Source organism: Piliocolobus tephrosceles, chromosome 5, assembly GCF_002776525.5.
Source record: "Piliocolobus tephrosceles isolate RC106 chromosome 5, ASM277652v3, whole genome shotgun sequence".
NCBI lineage: Eukaryota > Metazoa > Chordata > Mammalia > Primates > Cercopithecidae > Piliocolobus > Piliocolobus tephrosceles.
The window spans coordinates 162179269-162196395 of record NC_045438.1 but is presented as its reverse complement, the minus strand read 5'-3'; the positions used below and the strand labels follow the sequence as shown (position 1 = coordinate 162196395).

General features: G+C 45.7%; 1 protein-coding gene across 1 annotated transcript in view; it reads right to left on the bottom strand.

Annotated features, from left to right (window-relative positions):
• Nucleotides 1–17127, bottom strand: part of F13A1 (coagulation factor XIII A chain) — a 170215-nt gene that overhangs the window by 29773 nt on the left and 123315 nt on the right. The window contains exons 12-13 of the mRNA XM_023221138.2: nucleotides 14277–14564; nucleotides 7192–7352 (exon numbers count right to left, since the gene is read on the bottom strand). Of these exons, the coding sequence (XP_023076906.1) occupies nucleotides 7192–7352; nucleotides 14277–14564 (449 nt within the window). The remainder of the gene's footprint in view (nucleotides 1–7191; nucleotides 7353–14276; nucleotides 14565–17127) is intronic.

The window sequence follows — 17127 nt, the reverse complement described above, 5'->3', positions numbered from 1 at the left end:
AAGGAAGGAAGGAAGGAAGGAAGGAAGGAAGGAAGGAAGGAAGGAAATGTTCTCACTGTTGAATTTTTCTCTGGTAATATTTTGTTTTTGTTTTGTTTTGTTTTTTGAGTCTTGCTCTGTTACCCAGGCTGGAGTGCAATGGCAGTATCTTGGCTCAACAGCAGCCTCTGTTTCCTGGATTCAAGTGATTCTCCTGCCTCAACTTCCTGATTAGCTGGGATTACAGGCACACACCACCACAGCCTGGCTAATTTTTGTATTTCCAGTAGAAACAGGATTTAACCTTGTTGGCCAGGTTCGTCTCAAACTCCTGACCTCAAGGGATCCACCTACCTTGGCCTCCCAAAGTGCTGGGATTACAGGTGTGAGCCACTGTGCCCGGCCTCTCTGATAATGGTTTTGAAAGCTCTAGGCATTTGCTACAGTTTATTTACAGAGTGGGCACCAAATAACTATATGAAGAATGGATGAATGTAAGAGTGACTAAATAAAGAAATAAAAACTGGAAAGTCATTCAGCTAATGGACAAAATAAGTAGAGAGCAAATGCAGTCAATTGTCCTAATTTTAAAAGTTTTTTTTTGAAAAATTTGGAGACACCTGTTTGCTTATGCTTGTAACTTTAAAAATCACATGCATAAAAAATGGTTATGTTTTCTCCAAGCAAAATTGTTCCTAGTTCATATGAGAAAATTAGTTCTATCAGTGCTTGCTGACATCCTGCAAAGGCTGCAGGACTTTTTCCACGTGAGAATACCACAGAAGTGCTGGCTCCTGAGCTGCTTTAGAATGGCAGGTACTGAGTAGAGATCATTGAAGGAACATGTGAGCATCTCCTCTCTCTCCCAGGCCTTACATCAGGATCTCCAAGGCGGGCCTTCCTGCATGGGGAAGGCCCCATTCCACAGGGAATGCTGCATACACTCAACACCTGGTGACCAGAGAGTCAAGAGATTCCATGCCACTAGGTGAGGGCCACATTCAGGCCACTGGCCCACTTCAGTCCAGTGACCCACACACTGCTCTAAGCAACCCCCAGGCATTGATGGGACTACGGAGGAGAAAGAGAACATTTACCAACAGCTACTAGGTTCAGACACGGGCCATGCATTCTCACAAACGTTGCTACAGATGTGAATCCCCCCAAGGCTGTGTTTTATATGTGCCTGTACTTAACAGGAGGAGCAGTATAATCATAATGTATTCATTTTGCAAAGGGGATACTGAAGTTCAGAGAGAGAGGATGTGTGTGTGTGTGTGTGTGTGTGTGTGTGTGTGTGTGTGAGAGAGAGAGAGAGAGACAGAGAGAGAAAGCGAGAGAACAAGCAACACATGGGAAGGCAGAGAAAAATTCTATGTCTGATTGTAATGAAATTTTCTTTTCTCGTCAAAATATTTTGATAGCATGGGGAAAGAGACGTGTGCTCATTAAAGTTTAATGACTGTCTCTCTCTGCCTGTTTCCATGTGAGGATCACACATTCTGACTCACATATGGTGGGTGCTGGGAATGGCTGACTGGGAGCACAATTGAGCCCAGTCTCCGTCTTTATCACCACAGGGACCAGTGAAATCCACGACTGGGCCCACTGGGATGCACCAACAGGAAGCCACTGGCCTGCTTTGGTTGACAGTGACTTGGATTCAGACATGTGAGCCCAATATTGTTCCAGATTGGCCTAGATTTGCTCTAAAGGGGAATTAGGTAAGAACAGCTGGAAACTAGCTTTTAAGAAACTCCAGTTCCAAGGCTGAGTTGGGTACTTCCCAGAGAAGACAAGGCTTTGGGCAAAGGCTTTGAAGAGAAGGGAGTAAGAAAAAGTGGCTCCGACTTGTGGGAGAGCGGAGTTGATGATCATGTTACATTCCTACTCTAGCAACTCCCCTGAAGCCTCTTTGTTCACAGAGTCGATGATAAAGCTCTCATCCAAAATTGTAGACTCACCTCAACATAGCCCTAAACTATCTTTCTCAGGTTACCCTTACTCATCCCTGCTCCCAGCCTCCACCCCAGCCAAGGCACGCTTCTCACTGCTCCACCTCCCTTCTAGCCCTTGCTAACATTTTCTTCCTAGCATCTGAAAGGGTCTCTCCATCCGTCTCTACTGGTGGAACGTTATCCGTTCACTGGGGACCATTCATCTTTCTACAGTCTTAATTCTTGATGTTCCACACCACTCAAGTGTGGGTGATCTCTCCTCCCTTGAATAGAAAACCCTCTGCAAAGTCAATGACCGCCTCTGCTTTGTGTGATAGTTCCACTGTAGCCCAACAGCTGCCAGCACAGACTTCCGAGTCAGGAAGACCTGGGCCGGAAGTGTCTCTCCTTCCCTCAGTAGGCACATGATCACGGGCCAGTTACTAATAAACAGCAATAATGGCAATAATAGCAGCAACCAACGTATATAGGTATGCACTGTGACTCAGGCATCCATTGACTCATAACATACTCACAAAGACCCCAGAAGGAGAGTTACCATTGCTTTTGACTTACAGATGAGAACGCAGAAGCCAAGAGAGGTGAAATGATCTGTCCATCAAACACAGTTATCATGTCCAGAAAACAAGCTTTAAACTCAGATAGTTTGGTTCCAGAGCCCATGTTCTGACCACTGTGCTACAAGGCACTGCCTTCTCTGGTCCTCTCAGTTTTCTAACCAGAAAAGCAGGGGTTATAGTAATGTCCTCCTTGTAGGATGGTAGAGAGGGTTAAATAAGATCACAGAAGAAAGGCGTTTAATAATGTAGTGCTTAATAAATCATAGCTGCTGTCATCATAATCACCAGGGGCTGCTCCCAACCCTTCTCGTGACTGAGCTGAGCAGGAAGGGCTGTGGTCTCCTCTCTGTCTCTCACATAATTGCACCCTGTGCCTGGCACATTTGCCCGCAGCAACCTTGAGGCTCAATCAGTTGTGTGTCCATCCAGGCTCAAAGAGGTTGAAAAAGGGTGTAAGCGTTTTCTTAGAATTTACAGAAATATGTCCTATGTAATTCTGGACCTCTGAGCCATTGTGGTTTTGTACTTTTACTGCATTTAGCTCTCTTTCCAAGTCCTCATTGTTTAAAAACCTTTTATTTTAAGTTCAAGGGTACATGTGCAGGTTTGTTATATAGGTGAATTCGTGTCATGAGCGTTGTACAGATATTTTGTCACAAAGATATTAAACCTAGTACCCATTAGTTATTTTTCCTGATCCTCTCCCTCCTTCCACCCTCCATTCTCCAACAGGACCCTGTATGTGTTGTTTCCCTCTATATATCTATATGTTCCCATCTTTTAGCTCCCACTTATAAGCGAGAACATGCAGTATTCAGTTTTCTCTTCCTGTGTTAGTTTGCTAAGATAATGGCCTCTGGCTCCATTTGTGTTCCTGCAAAGGACATGACCTCATCCTTTCTTATAGCTATGGCTGCATTGTGTCCAGTCTACCATTGATGGGCATTTAGGTTGATTCCATGTGTGTGATATTGTGAATAGCGCTGCAATAAACATATATGTGCATGTATCTTTATGATAGAATGATTTATATTCCTTTTGGGTATATACCCAGTAATGGGATTGCTGGGTCAAATGGAATTTCTGTATTTAGCTCTTTCAGGAATCGCCACACTGTTTCCCACAAGGATTGAACTAGTTTACACTCCCACTAACCATGTATAAGTGTTCCTTTTTCTCCACAACCCCACCAGTACCTGTTATTTTTTGACTTTTTAATTATAGCCATTCTGACTGGTATGAGATAGTATCTCATGGTGGCTTTGATTTGCATTTCTCTGATGATTGGTGATGTTGCCAATATCCAGCATCTATAAGGAACTTGAACATGTTAACAGGAAAAAAAAAAAAACAACTGCATTAAAAAGTGGGCAAGGGACGTGAGCATATACATGGCCAACAAGCATATATATATAAAAAAAAAAAGCTCATGGAGGCTATAATTCTTAGCAAACTAATGCAGGAACAGAAAACGTAATACCACATGTTCTCACTTACAAGTGGGAGCTAAATGATGAGAACTTATGAACACACAGAAGGAAACAACAGACACTGGGGTCTACTTGAGTGAGGAGGGTGGGAGGAGGGAGAGGAACAGAAAAGATAACTACTGGGTACTGGGCTTAATGCCTGGGTGATGTAATAATATGTACACCAAACCCCAGTGACACGTGTGTATCTACATAACAAACCTTCATATGTACCCTCAAACCTAAAATAAAAATAGAAAGAAAGGAAAGAAGGAAAGGTAGGGAAGAAGGAAGGAAGGAAGGAGGAAAAATAACTCAACAATCGAGTTTTGTTTTATACAATTTATCTGACTCCTCCCCCTAGGCCTCCTTTGGAATATTTCAACTTGAAGCTTTCTTATTACTCTCCTCTCCCCTTTTTTTCTCTTCTCTCCATTCTCCCTCCTTTTTCCCTCCTGTCCCTTCCTCTTCTCTTCTATTCTCTCCTCTTTCCTCCTGTGCCCTCCTCTTTTCTTTCCTCTTTTTCTCCTCTCCATCCTCTCCTCCCCTCCTTCCCTCCTTTTCTCCTCTGTTCTCTCCTCTCCCCTCTGTTCTTCTCTCCTCTCCCTCCCTTCCCCTTCCTCCTCCCCTCCCCTGCTGTGACTCTGCATTTCACATCTCCGGGAGGCTAGGCAGGTCCCTGGTCCACAGGCCAGAGCTTCTGCACCCAAGCCCTCTCACAGCTCCGTGACTCCTGGGTGGTCCTTAGGGTGTGAGTGCTTTACCCAGGAGCACTTCTACTCAATGTGGATTTAGGTTATCCTTAGAGTTAGTAGGGCTAATGGTTAAAGGACAGTTTATGGGATGATGCCCCATTCCACCTTTTTGGACAAACTTGGCATGGACAGAAGCCAGAATTTCCATCTCTCTCATGCTCTCTTCCCTATCAAATGTCCCTACTTCTAAATAAGTTTCCTCCAGGAGCAGCATCTCTGATTCCTTTGTGGAAGGAAACACAAAACAAAATAACTCTCCGTTTAAAGTACTCTCCCCATGCCCAGGTCTGCTAACTTGTGGGATAAGGTATTCTGATTGTGCTCCTTGGGAATTAAACTGCTCTTTATGTAAGCCCAGAAGATAACTAACAAATAATCCTTCAAATTAATAGTGCCTAAAAGATGAAAGTTATCAGTTTCCTTCATACATCCAGTTTATTATCAGTGGTGCAATTAAATTCTATTTTCTGTTGTGGTTTGAGCACTTCACAGCTTGGGAAGGCTCTCTCCTGAGACCTTTGCAGGGACAGGCCGTCACTTCATAATTAGGTACACATGCAAGCCTTGCTGCTGGTGGGGAAGGTTCAGGGTTGAGCTCATAAATGAAACCTGCTCAACGGCCCACAAGGGTAGCAAAAGCTGCTTCCACCAAGCGGCTGGGACAGGCCTGCAGCAGCAGCTGCCACATGTCTGTAGGAAGAGCCAGCTGTGAAGAACAGCTTCAGGGTTAGGGCATCCTGCACCTTAAGCAATTAACTTCACGTTCTCATGGATGATGGTATCTCCGCAGCAACCCTAATTCCCACCTCTCCATTTTGCATTTGTTTCTGACTTTGCCTGCCAACCCTGCACATCCTCATTTTTCATTCTTTCTTTTTAACCTTCCTGTGCAGATAATGCCATGGTGGGCCTGTGGGCCATGACAGAGGCGAAGGAACCAGAGACATGACAATGTAGGCCTTTGTAGAAAAGAATGGCCTGGTGTTCTGCTCCCTGATGGGCATTACATGCCTGTGAGCTTGGGTGGGCCTTGCCTTGGGGTGTCTCACTGTGTCAATCACACAGAACCAGGCCATAAGAATAGTTGAAGGAGCTGGTTCCCAGCCCTGCTTTTGCAGCCAGCCTGCTGGGGTGGGAAGCCCAGCTCCACCGTTTGCTGGCTGTATGGCCTTGGAGGAGCTATAAAGCCTCTCTGTGCTTCAGTTTTCTCATCTGTAAAGGGATGCCAATACTCTTTACCTTGTGGGGTTGTTGGTGGTTGAAAATGCACCCATGTAAAGTGCTTTAAAAACAGTGTCCGGAGCCCAGTAGTTACCCAAGGAACACTGCCATTCTGAATGCTGCACAGCAGCCATTAGCTTTCCAAATGATTCACAGCAAAGGATTCATGAGAAGCAAGGACTACCCTCACCCTGCCCACCTCTAGGACCATTAAAATATGATCAACTTTATAAAGCTTTGATTTATCTACCACCTTAGAGCAATGTAGTTTAGCAGGATCTGTGCTAATTGCTCTTAATCACTTCAAGAAGATTGTTCTGTGGAAACTAGGGAAGGGCTCTATGCCCTGGATAAGGGCTGCATGAGATGTCACTTCTCAGGGTCCCTGCCAGAGGCCTGGGTTCCTGCTTCAAGGGCAGGAAGGTGTCTTATGGATTTAACCACAGAACCCCCAGAAACTACAGCAGTGGGTCCGAGAAGTAGGAGCACGTGGGCTCCCACATTTGTCTCCCACTCTCATGCACCCTCGGCCTTCCTCTGCCAAGTCTCTTGAGCCACTTGGGCAGAGATTTCTAGTGATCACTGGAGAGGCACCATGAAAACTACTGGTCAAACAGGCAAAAAAACCTACGGTGATAGAAGTCAGAAAAGTTATTATCTTGGTGATGGTCCAGGGGGTTATTGGCTAGAAAAGGCATGAGGGAACTTTCTGGGGGTGTTTGAAACCCTCCATTTCTTCATCTGGCTCATGGTTGCAAGGCACACACACATACAAAATCATCATCAAGCTGTCTATTTTGATCTGTGCAATCTACTGTCCACAATTATACCTCCATAAACAAAATTACTGTCCAAAATGTTGCAGGCAGTTTATCTACCTCTTATAGCATGCCTGACCCACTTTATTCTGGAGACAATGAAAGTTCTAAGTATCTGTAGCCATTACACATCTTTATCTTCCTCCACAAGTGTGTTTATACCCACAGGTTATATTTATATCTGCAACCACATCTATATATTTAAATCTGGAGAGGAGAGAAAAGTGTTATATGTATGTGTGTCTATATATAGGGCAGTTTACTTCTTTCAAAGAACAGGAGGATCCTAGCACTGGTATTTTTTTTGTTTTGTTTTGAGCAGGACATTCATTCACACACACATACACACACACACAAGCACACACATGCACACATGAACAGTAAGTCTGCGTGCCTTTCTCTCTGTTCCAGGATGAGACGCTAAGACTGACCTTGATGATGAGCTCAGGGATGGTCAGCACGGTGGACTTCTGCTTAGCCAGAACATCCCTGGTCTCATTGACGCGAGCTGTGACAAAGAAGTGCAGGGACGCCTGTTCCAGCAGCTGACCCATGTACTCGCCGGCTTGGATCAGTACTGCCTCTTTCTTGACTGGCAGGAGAAAACACACACGGGCCTGGCATCAAGACTTGAGACAGCATCTGCTTTACTTTTCCCCAAGTTTCCCCATCCTTCCCACATTAGCCTGGAAGCCACCAGGAACACAGCAAAGGTGAGGGGCAAGTGGAACGAAGAGTCAATTGGGGAAAAGCTGTCCTGCTTCTTAGGTAAAGAATGTGCTAGAAATTTAATATTCACTGAAGTCTTACTGGAGAAAATGTGTCAAACCTTCCAAACAGTTCTTTTGCTGTTGTAAAAGAAATGCCATGGAAAAGATGTGGCAAGGAAGGATCAAGGGGTTTTAACGGTGGCTTTGATTTGGGCCGGGATCATCCCAAAATGGAACACGTGGGGTGCGGAAGTCCAAGGTCCCCATTCCACACGTGATCCCCTTGTTGAATAAGAAGTGTCTCACCTAGTCCATGGGCCACACTCAGACAAAATTGTCAACTACATAAACATTGTAGCACTCCACATTTTCTCTCCAATCTGATATCATGATTTTTCTATTTAAGAGAAGGAAGCTGTTGAAACCAGTTTCTACCAAAGGCATTCAACTATCTCCAAACCTCTGTTTGTGATTTAGAAGACCTCTGTGCCAAACGATTGTTCTCTCAGTGGAAACCAGTTGCTGATGTCAGATTTCTAGGTCCTGGGGACAAGCCAATGAGAATGACATTTGGAGGATGGGGAGTGGTCCTGGCTCCCCTCCAATTACCGTCTGGGCTGAGGATGGTGAGTTCTATCTTGTGGCTCTGGCTCACTTTCTCTCTCTAACTCCCATTTCCCACTGTCCAGGATGCTAGAGAGCAATGGGTTTCTCTGTAGGCTGAGCCCAGGTGTGCACTCGCTGCTACCCGGTCGGAGCCAGAAGCCTGCATGTGCTGACAGCTGGCAGACCCCGCAGGTGAATGGGTGACTCATTCCTCCATCCCCAGCCACAGGGAACAAACTGTATGAACCTCCACAGAATGGAATGTCTTTACTGCTTTCATTCTCAATTTCTGGCTTTTGCCAAAGACTTCTCCTTTCTGTGGAACTTATTGAAGGAAACAGCTTCATGGCCAACAATTCGAGTGCAGAGGGTAATACATTTTAGTCTGCTGTACTGAACAGCAGTTTGCAGGAGCGTGGAGTGCCTGTGGATGCGCATGCACCAGAGCAGAGAGCAGGGCCCCTCACTCCCCGCTGGATCGAAGGTGTGGGTGCATTGAGCCATGCCCATCATCTATAGAGGAACTCTCACACCTGTGCTGGATCTGCAGCAACTGGCTCTGGACCTTGAAGACCAAGAGGCTGGGAAGGCCTCTGCCTTGGGCAGCACTTCTATTTGGAAGTCTCTTTCCAGATGCATAAGTGCTGTGCCTGCTTCCAAGACTTCAGATTGAAGAGTCCTCAGTCTTGGCTCTATATTACAATCACCTGGGGACCTTAAAGACCTACCAAACTGGATCTCATTCCAGGCCAATTAAATCAGAGCCTTGGAGGACCCAGACACCTGTATTTTTAAAAGCTCTGCAGTTGACTCTGATGTGCAGCCAGGGTTGAGAAGGGCCCCTCCAACAACCAGGGGCATCCTTGTAGCATCAGCCCTGCAGACAGCCTGGGTTCCAGTGGAAGAGATGGCTTTCCAGTCTAGGTCTCTGCTGTTCCTCCACCTGGGAGCTTGTTACAGATGCAGGTTCTCTGACTGCTTACTGCACCACTGAAGTCAGGATCTGCATTTGAATAAGACCCCAGACAATGCCTATTCAAGTGTGAGATGCTCTGAGAGATGGGAGGTTCTAACAGCAGAAGGGGTAAGTTAGGGCCAGAGTTAGGGTGGACTGAGGACTACCTGGATTTTAAATTGAAAGGCCTGCATCCTGGGAACCCCATCAATCCCTGCAAAACTAGAAAGGTTGGTCATCGTAGACTAGCAGTTGTCAATAGGGGGCAATGTTACCCCCAGGGAACATTTGGCAATGTCTGGAGACCTTTCTGATTGTCACAACTGGGGTGGAGGGTGAGTTACTACTGGAATCTGGTGGATAGGGGCCCAAAGTGCTGCTAAACATCTACAATGCACAGGATAGTGCCACAACAAAGTCTCCAGCCCATAATGTCAATGGTGCTGAAACCAAGCAACCCTGCATACAGCAGGTGGATTATCAGAATGTATTGGTCTATTTTAGGCAAGCACTAAAGAGCTAGCTTTGTTGGCTTGATTTCTGGAGCAGAGCTGTTCTATTTAGCTCTTTAAAGCTATGACCTTGCCTTGACCTTGGCCTCCAGGTCCTGCCGTTTGGAATGACCGGCTCTTATTGCTGTCTTTGGACCTAAGCCTGGACCCTGCTTCCTCCGTGGCTCACCTTGCGATTAGTAGTCTAGATGAGTGAGGTTCTGGCCTTCTATTGGTTACAGCCTCAGATGAGCATAAATAGCCGGTCATGTCTCTAGATAGAATGGATGAAATGGCAAGGTGGAAGGCCTCGAAGAACCTGCATTTTGCCTCTAGCTACCTCCAGTAATAACAATAATAAAATGACTTCCTCTGGCTATTTCTAGAGGACTGTGTTTGACCACTGGTTTTCTTTTGGCTAGTGGGATATGACTTCTTTACAGAGGCTCTTGCTATCTTTATAATCTCGGTATCAGGACCCTCTCTTCTCTGAGGTAGAACACTCCCTAAATCATAGCACTAAAGAAACCAGGCTGTGCTTCAGAGCCCAAGAGAACAGTGCTTCTGAAATAGTATGTTATGTAAGTGCTGTGTTTTGCCACTGCACAAGAAATTGTTCTAGATAAAGTTGATTAAACGTGGCAAGAGAAGGAGGAATAGGTTTTCGCACTATGAGCGGTGGGGCTGGGATGCTGCCAATATCATTTACGGTGTCTGGGGAAAGCCAAGGGAGACACAGACTGGAGCTGCCTCATCTCTTTTCCAAAAAGCAAAGAAAACTAAATATAGCCAAGTGGAAATGATAGCACCTTTGAAGGTATGGAGAGGTTTAAGTTATTCAGATCTCCCAAGCTGATTCTAGCACACGCATTCCCTTTAATCATCAATCTGGAAAGTATGCCTCCCATTCTACTTGGAAAACTTTCTTTGCAACAGGGGCATCTAAGAATGCTTGATCAAGGCCTAAAGTTATGTGGCTTTTTGCAATATACTGCAATTTAATTTATATTTCAGTACACAATTTATTGCTCACAGTTAATGCCACCTGCCTGCAGGGCAAAGGAACAAAGAGTCCCCAGTTCCCTTCAAGTTATTCAGGACAAGCTGGGGCTGGCCAAGTGAGTGGGAGATGTGTTCCCATGGACTCAGGTGGAGGTTTGGTCAGCTGTCCCTAGGTCAGTGACTGAGAGAATGATATCATTCTGCTCACCCATACAAGCTCATTCTTTAATTGGATTAGAGAGGGAAGGGGAAGGAGATTACGAGACAGGACACCTGGGAGGTGGGAAAAGGGCTGACATTTGGTTCTTTGTCTAAGGATCTGTGCTAGACTCCAGGTAATGGGGGCACAAGGAAGGGAACTGGCCCACTTGGGGCCAAGTTTACACTGAACTGGCTCACTGTCACTGCTATTATTTGTCTACTCTATTACCTGCTTTGCCTCTCATTGCTGTTTAGGGGCTTGAACACATCGACTCATCTTTCCAGCTTCAGTTTCCCCAAATGTAAACATGTTGGAAGTTACCATTTACTGAGAGTCTACCATGTGCCAAACGTTTCACATTTATTACTCATCTGGTTTCCTCCACACCCTCCTTCTCTAATACCATATATCCAGTCCATCAGCCAATCAGGCGGGCTCCACCTTTAGCACATGCCCGGATGGGACTAGTTCTCACTGCTTCCATCACTAGTATCAGCACCTCTCAGTGGAGTGACTGCAGAAACATCCTACCAGTCTCTAACCTTCAGCCCTACTTCCTCTTTAGTGTCTTCTCAACACAGTAGCCAGTGGTCTTTTCAACACAGAAGCCAGTGGTCTTTTCAAAACCAAAGTTAGATTATGCCACATTTCTGCTCAAAACTCTCTAAAGGCCCTCAGCTCACTGAAAATAAAAACCAAAGACCTTATAAAGGCCTACAATTCTTTATATGGTCTGCATCCAGCACTGCCTCCTTGCCACCTTTGTTCCTGATTCTGGCTCCTTCCTTCTCACTGAACACATCAGACATGCTCTGGCCCCAGGGCCTTTGCACATATGGTTTCTTCTTCTGACCTTCAGTCAGGTCTCTGTTAAATGTCACCCTATTACAGAGGTTTTTATTTTTTCTGACCACCTCCACAAATACTCCCTGTTTTCCTTAACCTGCTTTATATTTTTCTATTACCCATATAACTATACTATAGATTTACTTGTTTGTTTGGTTCCCCATGAGATCACAAATTCAGTAAGAATAGGCATTGCTGTCTCCAGCATAAAACAGAACCCGGACTTGCAAGCACTAAATAAAGGTTTGGGGAATGAATCAAGAACTCTGTGGTGTGCATGCTATTGTTCCCCTTTGCAGATGAGGGGAGAGAGCTCAGAGTGCTTAAGTAACTTGGTCAGGAAACACAGCTGGTAGGTTACACAGTCATCGCTTACATCCAGAATTCTCTATTTGCAAAACTCTCTGAAATCAAATATGGCTGCCTGTTTTAAACAATCCCCATGACTGTTGTCCTCTTCAGTCCTTCACACTGACCATTCTTTCCCATGAAAATTACCTTTACTACCCTAGGAATAAGAAAAGTGCCAAATCTTTCAGTTTCAAAAAACAAACAAAAAAACACTATAGTGACTTTGTGTTTTTTTTTTTTTTTTTGAGATGAAGTCTCGCTCTGTCCCCCAGGCTGGAGTGCAGTGGCACGATCTTGGTTCACTGCAACCTCTACCTCCTGAGTTCAGATGATTCTCCTGTCTTAGCCTCCCAAGTAGCTGGGATTACAGGCACCTGCCACCACGCCTGGATGATTTTTTGTATTTTTAGTAGAGATGAGGTTTCACCACGCTGGCCAGGCTGGTTTCGAGCTCCTGACCTCAGGTGATTCCCCTGCCTCAGCCTCCCAAAGTGCTGGGATTACAGGCATGAGCCACCACGCCTGGCCCCACTATAGTGATTTCTTAATTGTTAGTTCTATTACTGAAGCTAGGGAGATTTGCTTCCTTCAAATTTGAGTAAGTTCCTTGGAATCAGGATTTTTAAAAACAGCTTCTCATTTTTCTGGGAATATTTTCTGAAACCTCAGCAAGGGTACCATGATCTGTGACAGCCACTTTAAAATCCAAAGAGCTTGAGAGCAATTGAGACTTGTGGCTTGGCCATCCCAGGGAAGTGTATTAGTTTTGCTCGCTTTTGCTTTGTCAAAATTGTTATTTGTACACTTTTCTTTTCAGTGCCACACGTCAGGCCAACAGAACTTGGTGCCCCAAAGTGTCGAGGTCCTTTGCAACCTGCTCTAACTCATGCTCTGCCTGGAGACCAGTTTCTTCCAATTGACTCGTGTTGTCCATCGTGTGGTCAACTATTGTGTCCACCAAATATGAACTTCCTAGGAAATGTGATTTTTTTGAGATTGTAATCTCCAAGGTAAGCTGCAGCATGTGGACCCTGATCTTCTTAAAATATTCTGTTTTTATAGTGAAGAAAATGCTTGGAAGGATGTGTATGCAAGGACGAGAAAGAGGCCCCACAAGAGATGGCAGAGGCAGAAAACCCCTTCATAGGCCCCTCCTAGATGACATTTATTTGTCTCCAGCCTCCTTTTTTTTTTTTTTCTTTTTGATATGGAGTCTTGGTCTGTCACCCGGGCTGGAGTGCAGTGGCACGATCTTGGCTCACTGTAACCTTGGCCTCCCGGGTTCAAGCAATTCTCCTGCCTCAGTCTCCCGAGTAGCTGAGACTACAGGTGCCCGCCACCATGCCTGGCTAATTTTTGTTTTAGCAGAGATGGGGTTTCACCATGTTGGCCAGGCTGGTCTCGAACTCCTGACCTCAGATGATCTGCCAACCTTGGCCTCCCAAAGTGCTGGGATTACAGGCGACAGCATTTTTAAGAAGCAGCCTGTGTGCAGCGTGTAGATCTTCCTGCCTTTTGAATGGGAAAGCAAAGCACACCATTCATTCTGGACGGCCCCCGAAAGACTTCACTATCTTGGGAGAGAGGCATCAGCAGAGGGCCTGTTTCTGAGATGGATCATTTAGATCCGTGCTCCACAAACTCTCCTGTACACTCCAGTCCCCTTGGGATCTTGTCAAAACATGGTTTTTGATTCAGAAGGTGTGGGGTGGGACATGAGATTTAGGATTAAAAAGAAAAAAAAGCCAGATGCTGATGCAGCTGGCTCATGCACCACACTTTGAATAGCAAGAAGTTACATTTAATTCTCACGACCCAGGGGCTCTAGGCTTTGCAAATTTCAGTGCTCACTTCTGTGCATGAGATGTGAAGATGAAAGTGGAGGCTTTTGGGCCGAGTGTGGTGGCTGATGCCTGTAATCCCAGCACTTTGGCAGGCCGAGGTGGGCGGATCACCTGAGGTCAGGAGTTTGAGATCAGCCTGGCCAACATAGTGAAACCCTGTCTCTACCAAAAATACAAAAAATTGCTGGGCATAGTGGCACGTGCCTGTAATCCCAGTTACTTGGGAGGCTGAGATACGAGAATTACTTGAACCCGGGAGGTGAAGGTTGCAGTGAGCCGAGACCACACCATCGCACTCCAGCCTGGGTGTCAGAGCGAGATTCCATCTCAAAAAAAAAAAAAAAAAGTGGAGGTTTTTGCAGAATAAGTGAGTTCTCCCTGTGAGGCTCACACTTCTGAAATATTGGGGGAACTTTAACTTTGATATGAAGCTATAAAGGGCATTCACACCTAGCAAGACAGGGGCCTGACAGCAAGTCTCAAAGAGAACCACACCATTGTTAGCTTACAGGACAAGGGCTCCAGCGTCACGTCGAACGTCTCCTTCTTGAATTCTGCCTTCGAGACCCCGGTGTAGAAGGTGATGTTGGCTGAGAGATAAGCTGTGATGGTGTAATGGTTGTGGCTGTTGTTCCGGAAGGTGATGGTGAGCTTGAGGTCTTTTCCCAGCACGGCATTTTCCACTTCAAAGTCCATGTCAACTTTGGACCTCGATTTCACGACACCCTCTGTGCTGAGGGGCTTTTTAGCTCCGTACATCAGGGCAGTTTCTAGGGCCAATCTCTCTTCTTCTTGACCTGGGGGAGATCCAGAGACAATGACAGGGAAAAATACAATCCACCAGAGAGAAAGTCACATTAATGGATGCCCTGTGTGCTGCACTTATTGGGGTGCTTCTATAAAACCAGCTTCAGACCTCCCCGGGAGGCAGGTGCCATTATTATTCCTATGTTATAAATTCTGCAATGTCAGATTCCCAGAGAGTCAGTGAGCAGCCTAGACTGCGAGTTAGGAGGTGACAGTGTTGTGATCTATCCAGAAAGGGGTTTCTCTGGGGCCACTATTTCAGGGGGTGGGAGGTAAAATTGGCAATGTCTATCTCTTCTTAAACTGTGGTGTCAGTTTGCTTGCCTTCCTTAGTCCCAGCCATGTGGTTAGAATTTGGGGACCTCTAACAATTGGGAATAATTGCCTCCTGCCATTCCACCTCCTGCAATGTGACTTTTCCCTTGGATTTGTGAATCCCCTCTCCCAATAAGACCTGTCTTCCTCATCTCTCCTTCCACTTGGGCCTGTCCCACTTGCTCTTTGCTGAACTGACCCTTGAGGGCTCCTGCCCTGTTCTTCCCTATCTTACTCAGTTGCCATTGCCCCCAACGCCCATGCTGTGGCAGAAGGCAGAAATCACTGTTTACCAAAACTTGCATCCCCCAGTCCCCAAGGATGCTGGGCTCTGGCAAGACATTAAAAAGGCGACCCTGCCCAAGGTGCTTCGGTCAGATCCTTTGGAGGGGCACTAGTTGTCCAGTGCCTCCTGGAGATGTTCTCCACCTTCATTAGCAGATTAGAGGTTCTAAGTGAAGCCCAGCAGCAAGGACACCTCTTTGCTTTTCTTTACACAAGGTTTCCCAAACTCATCTGACACTGAGGTCAGTTTTTTGAGGGACATCTATTGACATATGGTGGTGCACCTAAGTTCTAATGCAGTTTGAGGTGTATGTGCTGCTTTTACGAAAATGTTTTGTGCAGGGTTTCCAAAGTGGTTGTGATGGAGATGAAGGGAGGAAGAGGAGGATAGTAAGCTCTGGAAGAAGAAAAACATAGCTTTGTCTAAGTGAGGAGGCAAAAAATACAGATACAAGTCAGGCCGCAGAGGGAGCTTGTGCCTCAGACACTGAGAAGCTGAGAGGATGGTCCTTACAGAGCCTTGGACAAACGACTTTGCCTTGGGGACAGGGCTCGTGCAGATGTGAGGGATTGTCGTTATTCACTTTTCCATCCTAAATACCTTTGGGTTTGTGTTTGTGCATCCCTAAGGATAGAGATGAGAAGATGAAGGAAAATTCCTTGGCTTGTAAAAACTAGGCTTTAGAATGGCTAGTGGAAAAAATCACTTTAAAATAAGAATCCTACCTTTTCTAATTATGCTAGTTTAAAGGTACTCTCTTCTACTTTATCTAGTTCATAATGAAATGCAATGGTGACTGCGAGGTCAGTGAATCATCACAGCCCTCATTGAAGGCTAGCTGTGTGCCAAGCACCGGGATAAGTGCTTATTGTGCCTTGTGTCATTTGATCCTCATAACAACTCTACAAGACAGACACTATTGTTACCATCACTTTCCTTGTTTGTAAAATAAGCGTGTCTACATCCTAGGTTTATTAGGTGAATTAGAGGTAGTAGATATATAATACATGGAAGCTACTCTACGAAGACAGAGAAAATGCCAGAAGGCATTGCACACAAATGTGAATGTGTATTTGTGTGTGTGTGTGTGTATTAACGATTTCCCTGATTGTCAAGACTGCAAGAATGTGCCAGGAACTGTTCGTCTAGGACAAGCATCAGCTAGAGCACTCGGAGGGAGATAAGAAAAAGGGAAGGAGGGGTGAGGACAAGGGAAGTGCAGTGACATATTTTAGCAGAAATCATCTGGCCAATAGATCCATGAGAAGAGAGCATTAATGATGATCACTTTGGATGAGGGCCAAATATGCACTGAGGCAAAATGCAGGAGGCAAATTCGAGCAGCAGGAACATATCAGAGAGGAGCTGAGCTGGCCAAGGTGAGGGAAATGGGAGAAGAAGCCTTGAGGCCAGCTATTAGCAACTTCACGACCTGCCACGGGTGGAGGAACCTGGAGCTTCCTTCTGGGGAAGCAGCAGCCTCTGTGAGCAGAGACCGCCAGGCAGAGGCAGGCTGGGGCTGTTCCAGGAAGCGCAGGCCCAGAGAGGAGAAAACAACTGCAGGCTTTCCCAGAGCCTGGCAGAGTAATTCCTGTTTCTCTACAGTTATGCTCTGTGCTCTGGCATCTTACATAATTCAGGGCCACAGGCAACATTTTAGTGCTATGAAAGATTTATCCAAAGCCAGATTTTATTTTCTGAGATTCTTCTACAGCCTCTGGGTGCAAAGTCAAAAATATCTTTCCATTAACTAGGATGTAATAAAAGAGCCCTTTTACGTTGGACGAAGCTTCTTCTCATTGTTCTGGCTTTAGCTCCACTGTCACCTCCCCTGTCCTCCCCATCTTACCTTGTGTAATGTGTCCCCAAATTCTAGTCCTCTCGGCTCTCCCTAACACATACCTGGCTTTATTTCCTCTTCCTTGTCACAGTACTAGTTACTATGTGACGTT